The sequence below is a fragment of the Emys orbicularis genome, chromosome 5 (genome assembly GCF_028017835.1).
Source record: "Emys orbicularis isolate rEmyOrb1 chromosome 5, rEmyOrb1.hap1, whole genome shotgun sequence".
Lineage (NCBI taxonomy): Eukaryota > Metazoa > Chordata > Testudines > Emydidae > Emys > Emys orbicularis.
In genome coordinates, this window is record NC_088687.1 from 9,390,628 (window position 1) to 9,406,080 (window position 15,453).

Here is a 15,453-nt window from a genome sequence, read left to right on the forward strand (position 1 = left end):
GTCTTCTGATTTCAGCCTCAGAGATACTCTAATTTATCTGAGGCTGGAGTAGCCCATTGGGGTCCTTCCGGCAGCCAAAAATAGCTGGAGGTCAATGGCATTGTGGTGATAGCCCTGGCATTCCTTCTAAACTGGAGTTCAAAGGGAGCGGCAGAGAGCCATTATAGTCAGTTCAGTGCCATCCAAGAAACATCTGTGCTAATGATATTCCCTGGTAAAAAGCTCTGCTGTCTTCATGGTACCTTTTCTCCACTGGAGTGGAGTAAAAGAGCCATAGGGCAATGCAGAATAGGTTAGCATCTTAACAGAGGTTTTGAGGGGATCCTCTAGAGCCAAATGCCTCAAGTGAAAAATCTAAGTTTTATGAAAATATAAAACAATATTGCAGATGTGCCTGGAATTTATTTGGTTGTTGTTTTGTTTCGTTTTATAAAAACAAAGTCACAAGAAGTTTTTGGAAACAGGTTGTGAAAATTACCTTCCCCAGTGGAAAAGGTATCATGGATGACATTTCATCATAAATGGCACATCTCAAAAGAAAGGGAAGCTTCAAACAGGTCTAAATGTCACCTCTTAAATGGTACAACGTATCCTACAGTTTGTGTGTTCAAAAAAAAAAAAAAAGATGAAAACTTCAGAAGGAAACTGTCACACTCTGCTATAGAGCTGAGAAGGCAACTCACTGAGAACAAACAGTCACTTTAAAATACAACCAAAAAAGTAATTTTAAAAAAAAACATTATTTATTTAGGAATAGTTAAGAGGTTTACAAATCCTTGTTATTTAAATATCAGTGACAAAACAAGATTTCCACAGCAAGCTTCTGTTTAGAGAAGCCATCTAATAAATTCTTACAAAAAGTTAATAATATGGACTTTTCCAAGAAGTCATTACTTGCAGAGTAAAAATAGATATTTTACTTTCACATAGTTCTGGGAAGTACCAGATTTTCTGATATCCTTGCCTAGCAATTGCACAGTCTAAAAGTTCCCTTGCAAGCAGGTCACATATATTAAAGCCATATTGGATCTGCGTGAACGTTGCAGGGAAGCAGAAAAGGATCCTTGAAGGTAACCCACAAGAATAAGGGGGAGAAATGTGTTCCCTTTTTCTAGAGCACGCTTTCAAATACTTTTTGCTTGTTTGTTACCTATAGAAATATCCCAATGTCTTGCTGTCCCTGTTCTTTCTTGAGAATTTCTGGAAGGGACACAAACCTGAAGATAAATCCTGGCCCTGTTGAAGTCAACAGGAATTTTGCCATTGACTCCGGTAGGGCCAGAATTTCACCCTGGGAAAGTATCAGAGGGGTAGCCGTGTTAGTCTGAATCTGTAAAAAGCAACAGAGGGTCCTGTGGCACCTTTAAGACTAACAGAAGTATTGGGAGCATAAGCTTTTGTGGGTAAGAACCTCACTTCTTCAGATTCTTCTTGCATCTGAAGAAGTGAGGTTCTTACCCACGAAAGCTTATGCTCCCAATACTTCTGTTAGTCTTAAAGGTGCCACAGGACCCTCTGTTACCCTGGGAAAGGGAGCTCTCCTACACTTTGTCTGAACTTTTGGGAATGATGGATTTTTCACTACGAAAGTTTTTCCCCCAAGTGTTTTTCAGAAATCTGAGTTACACATGCATCAACAACAAAAACAGCAGTTTTCACTAAAAATACCTTCTTCTCTCAATCACTCTTATGTCAGAATTCCACCAGATCTCCAGCAAAAGCAATTGTCAGACGTTCTTAATGTAAAAAGCCAAGTGGAATTTTAAAAAGCCAAAACAAACATTTCAGAAGCAAACGGGCACAATCTCTCTTTCTTTGCAGATCACCTGTAAAGATTCCAGAGTCTGTGAACTGTGAGAGGGAGGTTTCTCTGACAGATTCCCAACTAAATCCAGTAATGATAATCCTGGTAAGAAATGGCATAATTATCATTTGTGATTGTGAACCTTGGTCTGCAGGATGGAAACATACAAATAGCGTGCTAGGAAAGTTCCCTTTAATCCATTTAATCTTGTTCCTCTTCGGATTATACAGTGAGCAAGGGTCTGTGCGGTGTGTTGTTTATTTAAAAATAACTACCGAGACTTCCTCTTTGTACCGTCACCTTGTTCTCTCAAACCGGGGTGAGCTTTCCTTTGCCAGAGGCTGAAGATAAGCAGACAAGAATACACAGAGGAAAAGAACACAGCCAAGATTCAGCGGATAGGGAGGGAGCAGGATGGCTGAGCCTGAGAAAATCCCTGAACCAGCCCCACGACGAATCTTCCAGGAGAGACAGAGGATTACTGCTCTGCCCCTGTACTTTGAAGGGTTTCTATCTATCAGACATGCACGGTACCAGGTAAGGTGCACAATCCGAGCAGCTACGTTCAATTAAACTTTTTCTGAGAAATGTGTTGTAACTCATTACAGGTGTTGAGACCTGTTCCTGAGGGCTGGTCTGCAGCACCCCAACTTGCACTGAAATAATTAAATCTGTTTTAATTCACACCTTTAAATTATTAGGGTGTGATAATTTAGTTATCACACTTTAGTTATTTTAGTGAAAGTCCTGTGCACACTTTATTTCAGAATAAAAGTGTCCCATTACAATTTAGTTGAAGTCAGTTTTTTACCAATTTAAGCAAAAGCAAAATCAGAAACTCTTATTCTGAAGTAAGTATCCACACACAGATTTGCACTGAAATAACTAAAGGTATGAATTAAAACAGATTTAGTTATTTCAGTCAAGTTTGTGTGTAAATAAAATCTGAGTATCTCTTGGCACTTTCTGCCGTTGCATCAGGGAGTAATAGTTCCCATACTTGAAATTACTTTTTTTTTGCTTTCAGATTCGTATTTATATATATTCAACTAAATAGACTCTTTAACAAAATAATATAAATATAAAATGTACCATAATAGTCTCCATATTTATAGACATGCATTTCCTTTTCTGTAGACAAGAGAAAGATGTTGATTTCTGAAGCTGTAGTTTATTTTGGGTTTTCCAATGGACTCTTACTCCATTTCAGTTTTATTCTATAAATGTATATAATCAAAACAACTGCATTACACACCATAATAATTATTCAGCAACCCATCATTTTTTTTTTTATAATCTACAGGAAAGTTGATTGAGACTGATTTCAGAGCTGCAATAATGATAAGACACTTAGATTACATTTTAAGCCACAAGAGCAAAGTTTGATTTGTTTATATTGTTCTGAAATATCCCATACTAGTCTGAAACCTGAAATTCTCAGTCATCTAGCATTTAAAATGAGCATGACTTACAATAATTAAAAATATATAATGCTGAAATCATTTAACTTTTATTTATGGACTACTTTGGAAACACAGGACAGTGGAATTTTTCTGAGGCAGGATAATCATTTACGCCCTGATCCTGTATGCATGTGTGAACATTATTAGTAAGTATTTACAGATCAGATCCTTGAACATACTGACTGCTTTTTAGTATACATTTCTTTATTTTAGCTCCCGATAGTGATCATTATAGTTAAGATTGCAAAACAGTTTCCATTATAATCCTTTCCCCTACCTAGTCATGGCTATAAAAGATTTAATATTTTCTGTGCTTGATCACTGCTCAAATATGATTTTTTTCAAAAATAAGTTTGAAGGTAAACTTGTATTTCCCCATTATTATTTTTTAGTAGAGTCGGGGGGGGAGGGGGAAGATGCACTTTATCTCACAAAGAGAAAAGTAACTACTACTTTTTTTTTTTTTAACTACAATATAGCAAGAGGAAGTTCAGAACAGTGATATTTTTGAACATTGCTATAATGATGTATCCCAACATGGAAGATTGGTTGAAGTTTCATTATGCTGCGTAACAGTCCAGAAATAAACAGCAGATATTTTTCAAGTTCCCCCATATGTGGAATCTTTTAAAACCCACTCTCTCTCCAGAGTCACTAGCTCACATACTGGCAGTTCACTGCATAACACTGAGATCATACATGTAACTGATCATTTTTCAGAACTGCAATATGATTTTCTTGGGCATCAGAAAAGGCCATGGAAACTTGTAGTGAGACTATTCATTTCAGGAATGGGAGTGGTCTGTTACAGAACTAATATCTCTTAGTCTTAAAGGTGCCACAGGACTCTCTGTTGCTTGTTACAGAACTGCATTTCCTGATGAAATTTTAATAATGGGAGGGGTTGCTATCAAGGTTAGGTCAAAAGTGTCCAGAAGCAGGGGTATAACAATAGATATTACCAAAAGTTTGGCTTTTGCAGACATTTACACTCCATCTGTATTCCTCTTCCCCTCTTTATGGTCTTAACTTAGCCCTCAACCCTGCCGAGAGATTCACATAGGTGGACCCTTATGCCCATGCGGATTCCTTTTCGGGAGCAGGGCTTTCGGCCATGCGTTCTCTAGGGCATGGAGTCTGTCTGTATCTGTATTTTAAAGCACCATGCACATTTATGGTGCCATATAATTAATAATAATGATTGGGTATGCTAAGATAGTCAAAAGATTTGAAGGCAGCTTCAATACATAGATGGGATGGAATAAAGATACTTCTGCCCATCTCTGCTCTCCATAATTGTTTTGCCTGCCACCAGAAAAGATCAGTTTCCCTAGAATGTTGTTTCAGCAGGGGGTTAAAACTCTAGCAAGTCTCCCCAAGCTCCCCTAGGGGTATGCGTTGTTGATAAACATAGTGGGGATTGCTGGTAGTATGTGAAACCTAATATGTGTGGCAGTGAAAGGGATAAAATAAAAATAAACTGAGCCATTGACAAAATGTGTACTGAGGTGATTACAGATGGTCCTAGACAAATACAACACCCCCACTGCTACACCAAGGGATCAGCGTAAATTTAAAGTGCAATACCTCAGAAACTGTCATGGCTAGAAATATTATAAATGGTGTCAGCTGTTGCGGTCCAGGGGAGATGGCATTGCTCAGCTCCTCTGAATATCAGGTCATTTACTTAGGCCTAAATGAGAGTTTAGGAGCCTAACTTTTAGACTTTCATTTTTGAAAATCTTGGTGTTTCAGGACCAATACATGACTGAAGCTCTCATCTTGGACCAGTGATTAGAAAAATAAAAACTTCAATCTGAGATACGACCATCATTAACGGCGTTATGCTTGTATACGGAGCATACTATAAAATAATTTAATAGAACGTTTATGTGGGACCTTTCATCCTGAACTAGCCTCCAAAACGTCCCATACTGAAAGACAGCCAGCTGTAGGGAGAGAAGATGATGACCCACTGGCACACAGTACGCAATGTAACAGACTGAGGAGGGGAAAACATTGGCTAGGAAGACCAGGACAGGACACCTCTCTTCCAAACTTTCACATGCAATCTTTTATGATCAAATGTGTATCTGCTATTAATAAAAAGTAGAGCCGGAACCAAGCTGTGAAGTTTGCAGTTGGATCTGGAGTCAAATTTCCCCAAAGACAGGATGTGGCTCGGATCTATGATTCTCGGTCAGGGCCTGTTTATAATAAACAAATTAGATACTGCACATTCATTATTTGCCCTTAAAAGTCTATTTGAATGTGATAAAGAGAACCGCATGAGCAGACCTCTGTGCCATGTGGATTCCCCATTGACCTCTATAGGGCTTTGCACAACCAAAAAGTCAACTTGCACAGTTCTTCTTGCAGAATCGGGTCCTTAAAGGCCACCTTGCCTGTCTCTCCCTGTTCTCCTTTCTTTCAGCTCCAAATAAATGCCAATGTTGATGTCATAATTGGCAGAGCCATGAAAATCAGTTAGAGAAACAAGGATCCTCCATCTGCACTACAGTTTATATCCAAGTCTAAAGAATGACTTCTGATGACACTGGTAGGCTAGCTGGCATGGACAGAACATAATTTTGCCAAAGCTACTTTTTAAAGATAATTTTTTTAAAAATACCTATTTAAAAATTGAGGCACCAGCCATCAGAATTATTTAAATTAAAATTTGTTCAAGAAAAGGTTCATAACATGGAGGAAACTGCAGTGTAGATGGAGCCAGAGAGCACACAGGAGTTACATGCTACTAAGGATGGACACGGCTGAAAGACAAAAATAGCACAGTGATTCACATGCATAGTAATAGGTAGCACAGTAAACCGAAAAACCAAGAAACCACAAGTAAACTACTGACCTTGCTATTCAAATAGCTAGCAGCAATCAGACTTATTCTAAAACATTTCTTCATTTTATCTAGCATGATGGAAATAGCCATGTTTAGTAGCACTTTCCCACCAACAGCTTTAATATTAATAAATGTGCATTTATATAATGCCTCTGCTCTTAATCCCCAAGCATTTTACAAATAGGAATCGCTTCACCCACCTCTGAAATGCAATAACGCCTTGAGTAGAACGTGGCCATTATTACTCGGGCCACAGCATTATCACACAACAAAGCAGAAAAGGGAAAACTAACATTACATGCAATTGAAATGGCAGTTCTGGACAGCCAGTTACAGAGCAGGTGCTATGCTGAGAAGGCAGCACGGGTTCACAGTTTTATTAATTTTAGTTGGAATAAAGGTGACCAAGTCTGTGGACCTTATTTATAGGCAGTGAGAAGGTTGTTTACCCGTGACCCAAAGACATTCCTGAATGCATAGAGCTTGTAGAGTGACTGGTTTTGCTCATTCTTATTAGGGTGAAATTCATGCCTGTGCAGAGGGTCTGTATAAAGACTATACACTACTTAAGCCTTCAAAAGAGGGGGTTATGGGAGATTAAAGTGGTGCATAGCCCCTGTGTCAGCTCACTGTGTGTGTGTGGGGGGGGCAATTCATTGACTTCAATGGAGCTACAGTGGCATGTGGAGAATCAGACCCCTCTTCTTTTACACGTTATCCAAAGTGGGGAGCCTGACAACTATATCTGTATGAGAGGATCAGGTCTCCCGAGTACTCATTTTCAAAAGTAAATCTTCTTCTCGTAAAATGTTGCCAATTTCCTTGGTCTAAATTGTAGCTTTGCCACAAGGTCATTGTATGAGGCAGCACCAGGTTGGGCTGCCTCTTGTGTTTTGAGAAGCAGATAAAGATTCACAGTCTGCGTCTGCTTTGCAACGCGGCTGGAGAGGAACATACCATGTATCATCTCCATGCTTGGTGCAGTGTACATCCCTCAGTTTATCAGTTCAGGGGTTACAAGGATGCTGTGGGGAGAAGCACACTAGTCCACAAGTGGTTCTGGAGAACTCCTGAAAAGAATTATTAGGAGACTGAAGTCTATGGGGGAGAGGTCACCAGGTAGAGGTTTGGGGGGAAATATCCTGCATGCCTTAGTTTGTCAGGCCTAGCACACTTGCAGTTTTTACCCTTGTGTGAGAAACTCTCCCTTTTTTTGCCAAAAAAGTACATCTATTTTACAGTTTTACTATCTTCATTCACTAGTCCATAATTAAGGCCCTTCTTTTTTGTTTCTCTTTTTAAACCAAATTTTACCAAAAAAATCCCCAGGTTTTACAAAAGGTTTTACTGATTTTTTCACCTGAATTTTGGAGCACTCAAGTATGTGACCATTCTGGTTATTTTAAAAAAAAATCCAATCCATGACATTAGGTGGATGTGTTTAGGTTACTAATAAATTAGTCTAAGTGTAAATGTGAGGTTGTCTGTTAAAGTAAGGCAAGGCAGTGGAAGAGACACAGGCCTACATGGGCATATGTATACATACTGTTAATGTAGAGTTCATGAAATACACCACAGCCTGAAACTGCTTTTACATTCAATACTCTTCCTTTTCTCCTTGTTGCTTTTTTCTGTCCTCCTGTCTCTCAATATTAACCACCCTCGTATTTACCCAGAAAACTATTACGTTAATTTTATGCACTGATTTTCACTTGTTTTTTATTTTTTGTAATGAACACCAATAAATACTTGGGCAATTTTAAACAAATAAAATCCCCAAATGAAAGGCTTTGCCCATAATATATGCTTCTTGTGCATCCTCAGACAAGAGAGCAGAGTGTTTAATTGCAATTGTCTTACAGCCTTTCCCATCACTAACTAGCATGTTCATTACAGGGAAGATTGAGAACAATAAGGCAATGGCTGGTTGCAGATCGATAGTCTTTCGTCATTGAAAGGGGAAGTAGATAAAGAGTCACTGTGAGTGTAACAATCTAGCTTTAGGTAGAGGGAGATATTGGTGAACAAACAAACCAGTACACTTAATATTAATCTTTGTGGGACTAGATTGTTCAGGGGAACAATGACAGGATGTGGAGGCTTTCATCTCTCAATTTGTTTGCCTTCCACTAGTTTCTATTTGGCCCAGGTTAGTAGAGACATTATCTGATGACTATTTCACAGCCTGTATATCAAATCTCCCACTGAAATCAATGATAGAATCCTAGAAATGTGGATCAAGTCCAGCCCCTTGTGCTGTGGCAGGACCAAGTAAACCTAGATCGTTCCTAACAGGTGTTTATCCAACCTGTTTTTAAAAACCTCTAATGATGGGGATTCCATATGATTGCTTCTGGATAATAAGACCTTTAAAAAAAAATCAGACCCCACTTAGTTAGGTACCTAGTGTGACACCCTGACACCCCAATATTCACCACTGTCATGTAATTAGGGTGTGTTTTGTACACAGTATGTCTTGTGAGGTATTCTAAAAGGCTTGATCTGCTAGACATTTTTATGCAATTTAGGGAGAGCAGTGTAAAAAATAAAAGCTATTAAACAGTTCTCTCCCCCAGGCTGGAGCTTACATTTTAAATAAGGGGCAAAAATGTCAACAAATATAAACTACTTGATCATCAGTGCTGAGAAATTGTCAGGGCTATTGATGATAATCCATACTGATACCAATACTTGGTCAGTTACCATAACCAAGATATTGAACGTGGATCACTACGATGCTACTCTAGTTTTAAACTTGAATAACTCCAGTGAAGCCAATAGAGTTACAGTGGCGTAAACTGGAGTAACACAGTAATGAATCAGCCCCGAAGTCTATATATCGGAACTCCTGACCTGGAATGAAATAATTTTACAAATTGTTTCATTTACTGGAAGTTAGAAGCAGAAGGTCTTTGACCTTTACCAAACTATAAAGCACTGAAATAAACCCACCTGGGTTATGGTAATTTTCTTATCCATATTTCATTCACTTTTCTTTGGGGGCTAAAAAGATTTTCTAGGTAAACTGACACTTGTTCTTTTCAAACAGGATTTTGAACAGTACTGGACAGAACTCAGAGGAACTACACTTTTCTTTTATAGTGATAAGAAAACCCCAACCGTGAGTAGTACAACATGCTTGTGTGTATGTATATATGATTCTTTTTAGTAGTCATTTTCACTGAGTATATATTCATTTACTGCAAGTGCCTCTCCCATCCCCTGTTCTCACATCTTTGAAACCATGGAACATGTATCAAGCACTGTAACAGAGAGCCTGAGCTACAGCATAGAAAGTGATACAAAATAATAAATAATGTGTCTGCTCCTAACAAAATGACTAAGAACCTTCCTTCAGGCTATTCTGTGTATTCACTTTTGAGATGAGAATTAATTGAAGCCACCCCATTTACTATACAGGGTCATTCAAGAACATGTTGCACATGGCACTTATGAGAGCAGGGGGGTTGTCCAGTCCTTGACTAAGGGCAGGTCTTCACTACAGGGGGGGTCGATTTAAGATACGCAAATTCAGCTACGCGAATAGCGTAGCTGAATTCGACGTATTGCAGCCGACTTACCCCGCTGTAAGGCCGGCGGCAAAATCGACCTCCGCGGCTTCCCGTCGACGGCGCTTACTCCCACCTCCGCTGGTGGAGTAAGAGCGTCGATTCGGGGATCGATTGTCACGTCCCGACGAGACGCGATAATTCGATCCCCGAGAGGTCGATTTCTACCCGCCGATTCAGGCGGGTAGTGTAGACCTAGCCAAAGACTTTCCCTCCCTCATGTTTACCTCAGATGCAGCTGCTGTATGTGTGTATACACTTTTTTAACTGTTTGGAGATCAGTCAGGGTGAAAGGTGCGGTATAGTTATAATATGCACATCCTCTGCATCTTGCATATGGGTACTTAAACCAGTCTGTCCAATAAACTGCTCCAACACAGAGCTTCTGCCTTTCTAGCTGAAAATCTGCACCTCAGAAATGAGGACCAACATAAAGCAAAAGTTCTTTCATATCCCACATGGACATAGTCTGTCTTGTTTGAGCTATGGTTGAAACTCTGCTCACAACAACCACGTGTTGTTTATGTATAGCTTCTCAGAGCAGCGTGGGCAGGGTTTTTTTTCTGAGACCCATTTTATAGATAAGGGATCCAGTTCTTCTCTCACATACAATATACCCTGTTGTGGATCCATTGACTTTACTGGGTTTATTCTTGATTACACTTGTGCAAATGAAGAGCGTATCAGCCCTGTTGCTTTAGGCAGTCTTTATAGCATGGTTTATAACATGACTCAAACCAAAAACTCCAATCCACATTGCTCAGTGAAACTACTTCAGTTATATTAGCAACAACTCTGTTCAATGAATGGAGCTGTAAGTGCTGTTCATTTCAAATCAGAAGGTGACTGAGCAAGACACTCACACCAGCAATTCCCAGTAATTACCCTAAAGAATTAACACATTTTTACTGTACATTTCCACAGAACTCAAGCAACATCCCCAAAATGTTCCCCACCACAGGCTGTACATACTGAGATGGACTCGTGATGGGAGAAAGATGTTTTCTCCTTTATCTTTTTCTCCGGCAGATCCATGCATAGTCAGACACCTCGTGTGCCCCCAAAAGTTAACCATAACAGAACTTCTAGAGGGAACATTTAGTGAAGTACTGTAACTCCTGTTGTTAGTCTACAGGGCTCGAAGCTAGAAAGTTGTGTGGGTGTTTTGTGTAAGAAGTGTCACCTTAAAGCTGCATTTCCCGGCTTTCTAACATTTGTTATTTGTTTTTCACTGTAGCTCTACTGTTCTTGCCAGTGGCATGCTTGGGGGAACCTTAGGGCAGAGAGAAGAGTTTTACCACTTCATCTCAGTATAAAGTAGCCACAGTGAAGTGGCCTCAAAGCAGTCAGATGTCCACAACAGACGCCCCCTGGGGAAGGGGCAGCCTGGGAAGGGAGAGCGCAGATGAGGGGAGCTCAAACTAAAGTTTATGAACCTATCAACAGCATGTGCCATCCATATGCACCCCTTGCTGCCAGGTCCAGCAGTGGAGGTGCACCCTTCCTCGATTTCCCTGAGTGGCTTTAGCATGTCACACAGCATCCCCATTACCAAGGGTCTGATTTACTACTGGGAAGTTCACAGAAATGCATGACTGAACTACACCCAGGCTTCTCAGCCAGGAAACAGACTACGTCTGAGTTTATCAATCCCACAGCCAAGCCCTTTGCTAACTCTCATCCTTGATTTTTTTCCCCTGGAGCCAGGGCTTTCCTGCTAACTGCAACTCTTTTCCCGACGGCACATGGCTGTAGGGAGCCCAGACTGTGAGGAGCCATTTCCTTTCCTTGGGAACCCCTCTTCTTAGGAGTAGTCTCCCTAACGGACATCTGCTGCCTTTTATCAGAGGCAGGTGGTCATTAGCCGCCAATCAGCCACTTAAGGAGTTGACTGCTTACAGGTGAGCTGGGCTCATTCTCCTTAAAGATGCCTGTCATGGGTACAGTGGACCCTGACTTCCCTTAAAAGGGGCCAAGCCACCCCATGACGGGCCCTATACTGCCAATAAATAACATTTATTCATATTGTGTGTTTATTGGCATGATAGGGCCCATATATTTTACCCTGCCCTCTCTGCTAAGTGGGCTCTTCCTAGAGTTTCTCCATGCAGGACAACCTCTGTCCCACCATTTAGTTATCTCTTGCTCCAAAGAGACTAAACTTTTTATGCTCCTCTATTGCAGCTAATGAGACCCACCATATTTGGCTGCCAGGGCGAATCAGTAAAATAGCTACATATCTCCACATGGGACACCTGGACACATCACTGTAACCCAGGGCTGAATCTAGCACAATTTGTAATCAGTCTGGGAATGTTGTTGAATTCTGGGATCCGTGCTGCATACCCACACTGAAGAGTGGTGAGAAGTTTGCCCAAAATGTATATTGTAGCTGAAAATAGCTTCTAAAAGAAGCAATGAAGGACTTTGTATTGCCATGTATGTTAATGGCACCAATCTGAAATTTAAGAAAACCCTGGAGTTTTCTTGTTTCAGTTAGTGTCTGCTGGGAACAGCTGACTTGTTTAGATGTGCTCTAATGCATGCCCCATCTTTCTTTCCTTTCTCAGTATTTAGAGAAATTAGAGCTGACGAATTTGACATCAGTAGTGAACGTTTATCCAGATGAAAAGTGTGGTGCACAGTTTATCCTGATGCTGAGAAATGAGAAAGTGGAGCTGAAGGTGAGTGAACCCAGTGAAGCTGGAAAGGCATGACTTATGCACATTTGCCCTGTTTGACCCAAGCTACTCCTGATCCCCATAACATAGCAGAAAGCAACGGCAGGGCTGTTATTTTCCAAAGGTTGGTGCACGATACCCACTGCCTTTTGGGGGTGGGGAGGGGCATTTTGGAAACATTCTAGTTCGTTTAAATAACAGATGCACACAGAATGGAACCTCCTGCCTCTGGGAGAGAACACTGCCACTCCTGGCCTGGGGAGGGGTCTCGAGGGCTTCATCTTCTGGGACCATGGCACTCCCCTCTTTCCAGCCCTGTTGCTCTCTGCTGAAGCGAGGGGGCTCCTCCTTCTCCTCCCCCCGCTCCTCCTGGCCAGTGTCAGGGCTCAACTTCCGCCTGTCTCTACTTTCCCTTCCTCCCATGTCATCTCCTTCACTTATTGTATGCCTTCCATAGCACCCCAAGCACGAGTGGCACCCCATTGTGCTGGGCACTGTACATACACTTAGTCAGAGAGGCCCTCCCTGCCCTGAAGAGCTTACCGTCTAGCTAGGCAAGACAGACAGGACGTGAGGTGAAACAGAGGCACAGAGCTAAGAAGTGACTTGCTCAGAGTCACACAGCAAGTCGATGGCAGGGCCAGTTAGGGAACCCAGGTCTGCCTCTGGTGCAGCGCTCACTTCCACTTCCCTTCTCTCTCACGTACAGTGAGGGTGAGGGGGAAGGGACGAGGAGAGGAAGAATGGGAAAGGGGATAAGAAAGCAAGAGGGAGTGGTGAAGATGAATGTGGGGCATGGAGTACATGAGGGGGAATAGTACTCTCCCCCCGCCTCCAAAATAGTTACGTGGGGGTCTTCATCCCCTACTGTGCCCCTCCCCATACACACTGAGAGGCAGAAGTGTAGTGATGAGGTACTGGTGCCTTTGCCTCTCTCTAGAGCGCCTGTTCTCACCCTCCACCCCTGCTAAGTACTGGGCAAAGGGAATCAGTTTTCCATAGCCTACCACCCCCTCCACATTATGTGAGAAGGGGTTTGAGGGTGTCATACAGAGGGATTGTACCTGTCTTCAGTCTCAAGGTAGGTAGTCACTATGGCATCCTGTGCATTGAATCAGAAGGGGAGCTGCCAGAGGAGGTCAGAGTTAGGTGACCATATGTCCCGTTTTGGCCTGGACAGTCCCTTTAAGCCCTGTCCCGGTGGGGAGGCAGAGCTTGGGCAGGGGACAGGCAGAGCCCTGCGTGGTGTCCATATTTCCCAAAGGGAAAACGGGTCATCCTAGTCAGAGTACAGATTGAACACTCAATGGCGGTAGATAAGAGGTGACAGTGAGGAAACCTGACAAGTTCCAGCTGGTTTCCTTAGGAGAGTTGTGCTCAAGTCAACTTAAAAATGCAGACTCAGAGGGGATTGTGAGAGGGACACACACAGGAGAGACCAGGGAATACTTGGTTTTGGAGTCACTCTTAGGTTTCTACTTTTTATTCTCTCAGGTCGAGGACGATGACAGTGGGGAGGAATGGAAAGGCTTTATCCTCACAGTCACACAGGTAGGGAAGCTCTTTAGTGCTGGTTCTCAGCAGATGGTAAATTGTATCGTCAATTGCTTGATCACATGTTGGTTTGCATGAAATATACTCGAGACCAAATAACCAATATCAGCCTAGTTTATTGTGGAAAAATCAATCGTCTAGTGCAGGGGGAAAAACAGCTCAATACAATACCAGTTTTCAGGAAGCCATCTCGTGCCGTATTAAGTTCACCTTACATAGGAGGTGTGCTTCCAAAGTAACACCCCAAGGCTATCCTATCTGTTCACCAGTAAAAAGGTACCACATGCCTCAGCTGAGGCTAGATTTAGCCAGTCATCTTTCCACCTTGTTTTTAATGGTACTAGGTGTACCTCTTATCTCTTTGTTCTGAAGAAATGCATTACCACTACCAAGGTCATGAAGGCACCTCCTAGGCTTGTACCATGGTACAACACCCATCTGCTTAAGCCAAAGCCTACTTCAGCTAACGCAAGGTGTTATAGGATACTGAACATAAGTGAACAGGATTATAGAATTCAGGCCAAGTAAATCGCTACAAATGTGTGTGATTTTGTATATCACACACAGTTACATTGATAGTGAGCTTAATATTAATGTGGTAGTGATTAATTATATCAATATGAATTATTCAAAGATATATTAATATGCATTAAGCACACAATTAGAACATTGCATTTATTTATATATATATATATATATATATATATATATATATATATATATATATATATATATATATATATATATATATATATATATATGGATTTCATATGAAATTATCTAAAAATAAATAAAAATCACACACATTTCTAGCAATCACTTGGCCTGAATTCTATAATCCTGTTCACTTATGTTAAGTGAACCTTGCATTAGCTGACGGCGGCTTTGGTTTAGCCCAGCATACATTTGTAGCGCCCCTCTCCTCCTGGTTACCTCCTTTAATGGCAATCCGCTTCCAGGTTTTGATGGACAGGTCTGGGTTCTTTTGGATCCCGCCACCCACTCAGCAGGGTGAATCTTTTTTCTTTTCTTTTTTTCTATGAAATTATTTGGCGGTGCCTCCACCCCCCTCACTCCTTCCTGGCAGGGTCACCAGGGCAGCTTGGGCGGAAAATTCTAACTACAGAGTAATCCCCACTTACTTGCCAGATAGTTGGAGACTTCCAAGAAATAACACAACACATAAAAATATATTCAACACAATAATTATATTAAACAGGCAACAAATACAACATAACAAGGTGAAACACTATTTTTAGGGTCACCGGTGCCCACACTGAAAATACCCGTGACTTGATGTAACAAGTGTTAAACTAGTGTCCTGTTGGTACGCGTACTTTGCTGGGGCCCTTGACGACCTATACAATTCTCTGCAGTGGTTTAGCAGTGTGGCTGACTGGGTTCAGTACAGCCCAAAAGACCCACAAGTGGGAGGAGGTGGTGAATCCCTCCACAGGTATAATAAGCAGCAGGTTATAAAATCCTCAAACCCTCACTCCCTGGCTTGAGGACACAGTTCAGGGAG

The 15,453-nt window shown here is 41.4% G+C and overlaps 1 protein-coding gene across 1 annotated transcript in view; it reads left to right on the forward strand.

The window, feature by feature from the left end:
* The first annotated feature begins 2,218 nt into the window (after nt 1–2,218).
* The window catches only part of STAP1 (signal transducing adaptor family member 1), a 28,867-nt gene continuing 15,632 nt past the window's right edge, over nt 2,219–15,453 (forward strand). The window contains exons 1-4 of the mRNA XM_065405783.1: nt 2,219–2,341; nt 9,174–9,245; nt 12,264–12,377; nt 13,869–13,925. Of these exons, the coding sequence (XP_065261855.1) occupies nt 2,219–2,341; nt 9,174–9,245; nt 12,264–12,377; nt 13,869–13,925 (366 nt within the window). The remainder of the gene's footprint in view (nt 2,342–9,173; nt 9,246–12,263; nt 12,378–13,868; nt 13,926–15,453) is intronic.